The 9,628-nt window shown below is 35.2% G+C and overlaps 2 protein-coding genes across 2 annotated transcripts; one reads left to right on the forward strand and one right to left on the reverse strand.

The window, feature by feature from the left end:
• Nucleotides 1–515: 515 nt before the first annotated feature.
• Nucleotides 516–4,499, forward strand: LOC105782986 (syntaxin-132). The gene is made up of 13 exons (XM_012608133.2): nt 516–663; nt 1,296–1,397; nt 1,696–1,752; nt 2,028–2,076; nt 2,372–2,460; nt 2,562–2,635; nt 2,720–2,762; nt 3,260–3,320; nt 3,407–3,432; nt 3,517–3,594; nt 3,732–3,812; nt 3,891–3,956; nt 4,059–4,499. Exons 1-13 carry the CDS (start codon nt 646–648, stop codon nt 4,221–4,223), a joined length of 909 nt encoding a protein of 302 aa, XP_012463587.1. The 5' UTR covers nt 516–645; the 3' UTR covers nt 4,224–4,499.
• Nucleotides 4,500–4,810: 311 nt separating this feature from the next.
• LOC105782985 (isocitrate lyase) lies at nt 4,811–7,518 on the reverse strand. Its single transcript, XM_012608132.2, has 3 exons — nt 7,387–7,518; nt 5,274–6,876; nt 4,811–5,168 (listed from the first exon to the last, which is right to left on the reverse strand). The coding sequence occupies exons 1-3, from the start codon at nt 7,414–7,416 to the stop codon at nt 5,071–5,073; spliced, it is 1,731 nt and encodes a 576-aa protein (XP_012463586.1). The 5' UTR covers nt 7,417–7,518; the 3' UTR covers nt 4,811–5,070.
• Nucleotides 7,519–9,628: the final 2,110 nt, after the last annotated feature.

A 9,628-nucleotide genomic window follows, 5' to 3' on the forward strand; every position in this document is an offset into this window, starting at 1 on the left:
TTCACGGTTTCATCCCTAAAACCATAACCCTAATTCCTAAAAACCCCTAACCCTAACAAAATTAAAAAACCTTAACCCTATCAAAATTTTTTAAAAAAATCGAGTGAATGTGAAACCGCGCCCAACTGGATGTATTTTCACACACTGTATCTAAAATTTGTCTATTTTCCTAATTTAAAAAAAATGGCCTAAAAGGCGAGTTAAAAAAGAATCAACATATACATCTAAATTAGCCAAATTAGTTATACAATTTAACTTAAAATTTCATTAAAAAATGATAGATTAACTTATTATATTCATAATAAAAATGAAAGATGAAATGATTATAAATGTAATAATTTGATAATGTTTATTATAAAATAATTTTTAATATTTAATAACCAAAACGTGATTTTAAATAAAATAACTAAATAATTGATTATTAAATTAAAATAGTTTGCATTTATCTTCGAAATTCTTAAATTAATTTTCTTTAAAACCCCAAAACAATATAAGTAAATAAAAGTGCTTGTGTTGTTTCAAAAAAAATAAAAAAATAAAAAATAAAAGTACTTGTGCTTTTTATTTTCATAACGAAATATTCTTTTAGTTTGCTTTCCTTTTCCCCTTCCTCTGAACTCTGAGTTTTCAACCGATCATACCATCATGAACAACTTACTCACGGTATTTATCAACACTTTGCTTATTCTCATCGGCAGTAGCTTTGATTTCTTAAATATTTCTTAATTAAATTAAGATTATGAAATTATTGGGTTCTATTTCTTTTTATCGATCAATTAACTTTTTTTTCTAATATCTTTCTGGAATTTAATACTGAAATGATGCTTATTTTTTTATTTCTGGGTTTACTTGGAGCTGGGTTAGTGTTTCTTAGTTTTAAGGACTATCGTTCCTCTTCTATTTCTATTTTAAGTATGGAACTTTTCGGTTTTTCCTTTTTACATTATGTTTTCTTTACTTCAATTTAGTGCTTTAGCATCACGCTTATTCTTTTAAGTGATTTTCCTGTTTGTCTTTGTTTGATTACTGAGAGTTTACTGGGGAATGTCTTTGTTTTTTGTTTAGTTCTTCTATTGTTCTAAGTTGGAACCAATATTTGTACCATGCGTAGGCTCGAATGTTCTTTCCACTATATATAACTTATAATTTGATATGGGCTTTATATCTTAGTCTAGTTAGCTTTCTTCTGGCTTCTTTCAGTTCTTTTTCCCACTTTGACAATTTAATTGTGATGGCTTCATTAGTTCATTAGGCTTTGTTTTATGAGTTAATGATTTTATTATGCTCTTAATCAGGATTCATTCGTTGATGATGCCCAAGGTCATGGTGATATAGAAATGGGAAGGCAGGTTCCCGGAAGCACCTCAGACATGGGAATGGAAGCTTTTAATAAGCAGGTCAGTAATACACTTGTTAAAACAGAACATATTAGCTGCATTTTAGTTGATTGCAATGGCCTAATTGACTATTTGCAGTCTTATGTGTAAAGCTCAAAAGTTATCATAAAAAAAAAATTATTGAAATTTCAGAATTCCTTTTCCTTTTTTGTTTATTTCGATTAGTCTAATTGAAGAACATAAATCTCCCCATATATCAGGACTCCCAAAGCTCCTTCTCTTGATTTGGCTTTTTTTTTTTTTTCTGTTGGCACTTCTTTTGTCTTTATGTTCTTTTTACTTATTATCTGCATTACAGATGCAAGAGGTCGAGAAGCAAGTGGAGAAGCTCTCTGGATTACTAAGAAAACTCAAGGTATGCAGGATGTTCGCCTAAGATTATCTTAGAATTGAAGGTTGTTCCGAGATATGTTTGTGCTAGGTTTTTGTATATTGAAACCTCTGGCTGACATTTTTCTCTTGCTATCTTATCAATGTCCCTTTGAAATTTTATGTCATCTCATTTCTAGATTCTATCAGTTGTTCCTACCAGGAATATATAATCAAATCTGAATGTCTTTTGAGTGTAATGCTTAGCTGGTTCATTTACTGCTATAAAAATTTATGTTATCTAATTAAAAATCTTTGCAGGATGCTAATGAAGAGTCCAAGTCTGTTACAAAGGCCTCTGCTATGAAAGGTAGAAAGTTTTATTCTTCCATTACAATCCTTTGCAGATATAATATGAGCATTGCATGGTAATATTGCATAGTTTGTAACTCTGTTTCATATCTAGCTATTAACTAGTCATTCAACTCAGTGTTAAACTGTTAATGGCTGAGTTACCTGAGAAAATTGGATATAAAGTATTGGCACAAACAAATTGGTCATCAAGTTGGTTATTCATTAAATCATTATCAATTCTTAATGATGCTCTTTACTTATCTTGTTTATTCAAGTTCCATATTGTCTAAATGTAAAGTAATTTATTGAAGCTATGAAGAAGCGAATGGAGAAAGATATCGACGAGGTTGGAAAGATAGCCCGTAATGTCAAAGCAAGATTAGAAGCAATAAACAAAGAAGTAATACTTTGTTCATCTTTTCTCTTTAAATGTCTTAATTTTGAGGCTTTAGAGCTCTGCATTTGAAGCCTATTTGCTGATTTTTATCGCTTTATCTCCAGAACTTAACCAATCGGCAAAAGCCTGGATGTGAGAAAGGAACAAGCATTGACAGATCCAGGATGAATGTTACAAAGTGTGTTGCAAATGCTTAGTTTAGTTCCTTTCATTATCTAGAAAAAAAGAAGTTGATCTTTATCACTATGATTGGTTTTCGCAGTTCTGTGGCAATAAGATTCAAGGATTTGATGATGGAATTTCAGGTAGATATTTGACATCTTTCTAGATTGGTTTTTCTTTTATTGGTTTAATACCCAAATATATCTTTGATTTTTTTAGTAAAAAATAGCATTAAGCCCCCGACCATTTTATTGCATTTAAACAAAGTTACAAATTTTATTTTCGGTAATTATAACTTAAACTTTTAAAATCAATGGAAAAAGTCCAAATGAAATAATTTGAAGACTAACATTTGTTGTTTGGAATAGCTAGCGAATGCGTTGCAAGTGCTGCAAGTCTTAACTAGTCATCCGTAATTCCATTAGATATTTTTATAGAACAAATTAAGTTATAGAACGACTTAAAAGTTGTTCCGACTGAAAATTATGGTTATAATTATAGGAAAATAAAAGATTACTGCCTTATTTACATGATATGAAAGGTCAAGGGCTTAATTCATTTTCATTGAAGTTTGAGATTATATTTGGGTTTTAAGCTTTTTCTATACTATCTGTTTCCTTACCTCTATTTTCTGTTTCAGACTCTTAGGCAAAAGATTCAGGATGAATATCGGGAGGTTATAGAAAGAAGGGTTATTACAGGTTTAACTTGCCAGAACTCCAAAAGTAATCTGATATTTATTTTTCCTGAATCAGTAATTATTCTTCTTTTATGATTGTTTTTACAGTTACCGGGACTAGACCAGATGAACAGGTGAGCTGAAGCTTGATGTTGGAACTTTTGGCTCTAACTTATATCAATGTTATTTTAATTTGCCAAAACGTGTTCTTGTCTTAGACAATTGACCGGCTCATTGAAACTGGAAAAAGTGAACAAATTTTCCAGAAGGCAATTCAAGAACAGGGACGAGGACAGGTAGGACCTTACATTTGAAACTAATTCACTTTGAAAAACAACAAAAAGGACATGCAAATTTTCAGATGGGAAGATTATTATTTGCTTATATTAGGACACTTTGTTACTGCATCTTTGATATTGGATTATGATTGTAGATACTAAATACAGTAGAGGAAATCCAAGAAAGACATGATGCTGTAGTTGAGATTGAGAAAAAGCTTCTCGATTTACAACAGGTGAATTTACATTGAGCCCTTAGCATGCATGATGGACTAGCTGAGTTTAACTTTTTCTAACCAAACTACTATTATCAGATTTACCTTGATATTGCAGTACTTGTTGAATCCCAAGGAGAAATTTTAGACAACATAGAAAGTCAGGTTCGTTTGCATTCTCAAATCTCTTAGAATGGGCATTTAAGTGCATATTAGGTTGAATGACGTGTTCTGGTCGGTCTTGTGCGTTAATGGAATCTTGTTCAGGTTTCGACTGCAGTCAGTAACGTCCAATCCGGGACGGTTGCCCTTCAAAATGCAAAGAAGCGACAGAAGAGTACAAGAAAGTGGACGTGCATTGCCATTATAATCCTCCTAATCATAGTTGCTGTTATAGTTGTTGGAGTCCTTAAACCTTGGAAGAGCAGCTAGGGTGCTTGCCTTATTCACTCTTCTTGTTTGACCGTGTAGTTAGAATGGAACCACTAGTTTTCTTGTCTCAAGAGTGCATGTTCTGTTTTGCATGATCCCATTTTTCTTAGTTTTGAGCACTCGGGTACTTGTTCCTTTCATTTCTCGTCTTTTTTTCTTTATATATACATTTTCTAATTAAGGTGCGAAGTTTGGTCTGTTAATATTTATAAGATTTAAGCACACATGTATAGCAGCTCATCTTTATGGAAATTATCCTCTCTTTTTCTCCTCCAATCTCTTTGCACTCTTTTCAATAATGGGATTTTTCTGTGGAGCCATTTAAGGCTTTTTTTTTTTTAAGCACATTTTCCATTTTCATAATTAAGATGTGTCATTATTGGCTAAGGGAAATGTTTCAGCTTTCCTAAATCAAAAGCCTATACAGTCCAGTGTATTTTAAGAATTAAAGATTCAACGAACCTATATAAAATCGGTTTAACAGGTCTGGTATATTAAATGGTGGTGACTTGAAAATCACTTCGTTTTATTTGTTGGTATGCATATTAGTGCTATAATCTAAAAAAAAAAGTAATCTAGCTTAGAAATGAAACAAAATAAACAGAACATTTTCTATTATAAAAGGAACAAGTTTCGTCTCTAACAAAAGCATTAGAAAGCTTTAAAAAAGACAAGGCACAATATGGCCCAACAGAAAACAAAAAGAAAACGAAATACCCAGACTGATCCATTGTCAAATGATTTTATTACCACTTTTTTTTTTTTTCCGTCCCAATTCCAAAATTCAAGAATTGGGTTATTCTCCCAAGTCCAAAATAGACCATCCTTCAGCTCATTTTTGCTTGTCTTACATTCTAGCCTTAGCCACAACCAGATTGCCTTCACTTCCAATGTTCCCTGCACCTGGTCTAGTCCATGTTTCCTTGAATTGCTCCTCAGTCACCCCTGCACAAATAGCACAGAAAATGTTGGTAATTATCACAGTTTTTCCTCCCCATGATTGTAAGTAATCACTAGGAAAGAAGAATGGGGTTAATTTCTTTGACTTGCCTTTGCCCATGGCTGCTGTGGATGATATACCTCCTTGAACTGTCTTGAGATATCTATCATAAAAGTTGGCACCTGACCATTTTTGGTGAGCCAATGTGTCCACTCCATTGTTCCGTTCTTCTCTTTGGATCTTCTCCACATACGCTAGCATCCCCCTCCTTGCGAAATCTCTCGCAAATGTGTCGGTCACCAATGCATCAGCATGGAAACCAGCTAACGTTATGAACTGCCAACAGAAACCAAGCTTGGCTATTCTTGGAATGAAGTCTCTCATCTGTTCATCGGTCATTCCCGATGCATCCCAATTGAAAGATGGGGAGAGATTGTAAGCCAACATGATCTCGGGGTGCATTGATTTCACCCCTTCAGCAAACCTGGTGCACTCGACCATGTCGGGGCTCGATGTCTCCATCCAAATAAGGTCTGCATGAGGTGCGAAGGCCCAACCGCGAACAATGGCAGCCATTACAGACCCTCTAAACCTATAGAACCCTTCTCTGGTTCTAGGCAAATCCCAGTCCCAGAAAAGATTCTTAAGTCCCAATCTCTCAGCAATCTCTCTTGCTTGTTCATTTGATAGGCACTTATCATAACTTGAATGATTCATCCATTCATTCATTCTCCTTCTCTTTTCATCCTCTGTTATGTTCATGCTCTTAATGGCATCCATTACGCATTCGGAGAATGTCTTAAGTTGTGCAATTGCTAGCCAATTATCTTCAATGGCCTGAAGTTGGGGCCCATTTTTACCGGCAGCCATTCCTTCAGCCAACATATTTGCCAGACTTTTCCCCCGAAGATTCGGATTTGTTGCACCAAGAATAAACTGATGATCCCTGGTGTCGACATTGGTTTGGATCAAAGTAGCTGCAACAGCATCGGTTCGAGCCACCAACACTGTCTCGACTCCCATAACATCAAACTGCAACCTCGCTGCCACTAGCCTGTTAATGTGTTCACTAACAGCAACAAGCACTTTACCAGCCATGTGACCACATTTTTTGGTTACAGATGACTGGTCCTCGATGTGGACACCGGCAGCACCACGTTCAACGAAAAGTTTACAAAGCTTAACGGTTGCTGTGGTTCCACCAAAGCCAGTATCACCATCAGCTATGATTGGCTTCAGGTAATCGACATAAGGGGTTCGAGCGCGCTCCTCCCGGCTCATACTCATTCGTGCCTCTCTTTGTTTGCGGTCATGGTATTGTTGTGCAAAGAAAAGGTGTTCGACTTTGTTTGGAACGGTGTCGTAAGGGTAGTCAGCAAGGTCAGGACCTGGCTCGTTGGTGGTGGTGTGAGTGGAGGAGCATTGCCAACCAGAGACATAAATGGAGTCCAAATGCTTAGCCATCATGGTTACTTGGACGGGGTCAAGTGCACCAAAAGTCCTAGAGGCAGTGCCATTGGCTTGGTGCGTCTTGAGAGTCGTCCATAACTTCTTTGCCATCTCGTTGGAGCCATAGCTCTGCTTGAGGCTGCCTCGTAAAGCCACAACGTCTCGAGCCGAGTATGGTCGTCGGGTTAGCTTGAACCTCTCCGAGTTCCACCATGCTTGCACCTCAGCAACTTCAGTTTCAAATCTTCCTTCTTCTTCCATTATCTGTTCAAAGGAGTTTCAGTCATTATAAATCTTGTTGGCAGGATATAATTTGCATCTCTATATACTGAGTTTTAGTTACTTAAAAAGGATTTGAAGTAAATTACTAAAAAAATAATGCCATGATGAATACATTAAACAAAGAGATGGAGATTGTAGAGTGAAAGAGAAAAAGAGAGAAGGATAGTCCAAATTGGTTTGTTTTACAGAAGAACACTGAGAAAAAAACAAAATGTTAGAATTCTTTCTTGGTTCTACAAATCATCCTAACCACCATATGCTAAAACTCCATAAAATATTTCACTCCAATGATATTTTTATACCATTAATAGATGTCCGGTACTCACACAATAAACAACGTAGGAAACAAGGGAAAATCTGAACATTTTGCAAATATATAGCTTAGCATTCCTAGAAAGAGAGAGGGGAGATGAAATCTAGCTAATTAAAGATAGTTTGTTGGTAAGATTAAGAGGAAAAGTGAGAGAAAGGGTGGTAGGAAATGAATCTTACCATTGAAGGCACTGAGAAAGATGCAGCCATGGCTAGAACTTGGGTTTTTGTAAATACAAATAAAGAAACCTTTGTGAAAACAGCTAAGAGAAGTTCATGGCATGCTCTTACCCTCCCAAGTCCCTCAATTTATAAGCGAGAACAGGGCATCAGTTGCCACCTCCCCTTTACAAAATGGAAACAACTAATGCGCTTGATGAGAAAAAAAAAAACATATATCATTTATCTTCAGAAAATGAGTGAAAAGTGTCCCATGGAACATGCATTTAGAGGCACGTAAGATAATGCAATTGTCTTGTTTCATTTCACGTTATGCCACTTTTTTCTTTTTCTTCATTTATTTTTTCTCGTTCATGTTTAACTGATTTCTGGTTTAGGGGTCCCCGTTCCTTTTTTACTTAATCTCTGTTTTTGACTTCATTAACATTTTTTTTACGCACTGTTTTCATTATTGGAATTATCATCGTGTCCTCTACTTAACCATAAGATTCCTTTGGAAGTTTATGAACTACCCTAGTGCTGTTATTTTGGTTGATAAGCTAAGGTTACCGGGAGTCGGAGTAAGTATTGGATATGCCATTTTTTTTTTATACTCATGTCCGAATATATCAAAAATAAAAATCACTATAACTTTCTTTTACCCCCCAAAAAATCACTATAACTATAACATAAGATTATTTCCATGATTAATTACAATTATAACATCCAACATAAATCAATCCAACCTTAATCTTTTTAAAGGAAAGATGCATTATCTAAATTCCGGTAGTGTTAAATAAATATATTTATTTGACATAAATATATTGAAAGTTTCAAGTTAATAATTTGTCATTTGGTAAGCTAATTATTTGACACGTGTTTTTATTAACTAAAGTTTAAAATGAATAATATTTCAATTCAATTTTCTTATAAAAGTATATTAACATTAAATAATCATACATATAAAAATGATTATATATATCAATAATTTTTGCTATAATTGATTTAGTCATAGATTATGAAAAAAATATAAATATGTACACATGTCAAAGGCCTTGGATCAAAACCCGTGATAAATGTACACGGAACACCCCATGAAGGTCAACTGATCAAATGAGACTCGTTTAATCCACTTGAACTAACCCAACTCATGGAATACATGGAAAAACGCATCTACTTGAAGCCTTGGTGGTCCACTGAAACACTTTAGTAAAACTCGAGTTACCAATATAATTATTGTAAATTCTAAAGGATAAAGTTGTATAGAGTTTAAATCCCTTAGGACTCTTATCTTGTAGATAGTCACTAATCTCAACCATTGATATAATTCAATCTGTACCGTTAGATCTGAGAGAGTTAAACTATAAATAGAGGCATTCCCCCTAATTTTTTATCACTCCATTGTATTCCATTCTTGAGTTAAAGAATATATTTGAAAGCATTTACTCAAACACTTGGTGTGCATTTCTTTTTTGTGGCTTTCCAAGTTTTTTCGTTGCTCCTTTGCTTTTGAGTTACTTCCGCTTTATTTCCGGTGCCTTAGAGAATTTCCAGGAGAATTCTCACTTTTCGAGAGTTAGGTTGACTTAGACAGATCTAAAGCAAAGAAATCACCTAAGCCGCGCGGTTTGCCAGACTTGAGTTCTAGCCCCATGACAGTTGGTATTCGAGTCAGTATTCGAAGGTGTCAGTTGAGATGTCGAAAATAGGAGATGAGTAGGTTGAGCTTATAGAGATTCGTGGGAGGGCTAAGAAAGCAAGTAGCTTGAGGTATATGTTGTCAGCTTTGGAAGGCAAGGTTGCAAAACTTGAGTGTTCCATGAGTGATGTGATGAAGACCTTTGAGGAGGTTTATGGGCATACCACAAAACTAGAATCAAAGCAAGATCAGCTCAAGGAAAAAATGGCAGAGGCCCTCAGTGCTAATGTAGATTCGATGCAACGGGACTTCAATACTGATGTGGGTGAGCTAACTAAAAGGAGTGATACTCTCGAGGCCATGGTCTTGACCTTGAAGGAACAGATTGAAGAGCTCAAGAGGAAGTTTAATATCTGCAAAACTTCTTTGGATAATAGGGTGTTAGCTACGACACCCAAGCCTAAGGTAGATGTCCTGAAGCCAAAAAATTTTAATGGGACGAGATCCGAAAATGATGTGGACAACTTCTTGCGGGGAATGGTGCAATACTTTCGTGCCAAAGGCATCATGGATGGTGTTACCAAGGTAAATATTGCTGCTATATATTTTACTGATGTCACTTTG

The sequence above is a fragment of the Gossypium raimondii genome, chromosome 13, assembly GCF_025698545.1.
Source record: "Gossypium raimondii isolate GPD5lz chromosome 13, ASM2569854v1, whole genome shotgun sequence".
In the NCBI taxonomy this organism is placed as follows: Eukaryota; Viridiplantae; Streptophyta; class Magnoliopsida; order Malvales; family Malvaceae; genus Gossypium; species Gossypium raimondii.

Bases quoted from the DNA above. Each gene is read 5' to 3' on its own strand.
- LOC105782986 (XM_012608133.2), top strand. The intron at 2,077-2,371 runs GTAGAAAGTTTT...AATTTATTGAAG, and splicing joins AAAGGCCTCTGCTATGAAAG to CTATGAAGAAGCGAATGGAG. The intron at 3,433-3,516 runs GTGAGCTGAAGC...TTCTTGTCTTAG, and splicing joins GGACTAGACCAGATGAACAG to ACAATTGACCGGCTCATTGA.
- LOC105782985 (XM_012608132.2), bottom strand. From the start codon at position 7,416: ATGGCTGCATCTTTCTCAGTGCCTTCAATG. The intron at 6,877-7,386 runs GTAAGATTCATT...TCCTTTGAACAG, and splicing joins CTTTCTCAGTGCCTTCAATG to ATAATGGAAGAAGAAGGAAG. The intron at 5,169-5,273 runs GCAAGTCAAAGA...CTATTTGTGCAG, and splicing joins CACAGCAGCCATGGGCAAAG to GGGTGACTGAGGAGCAATTC.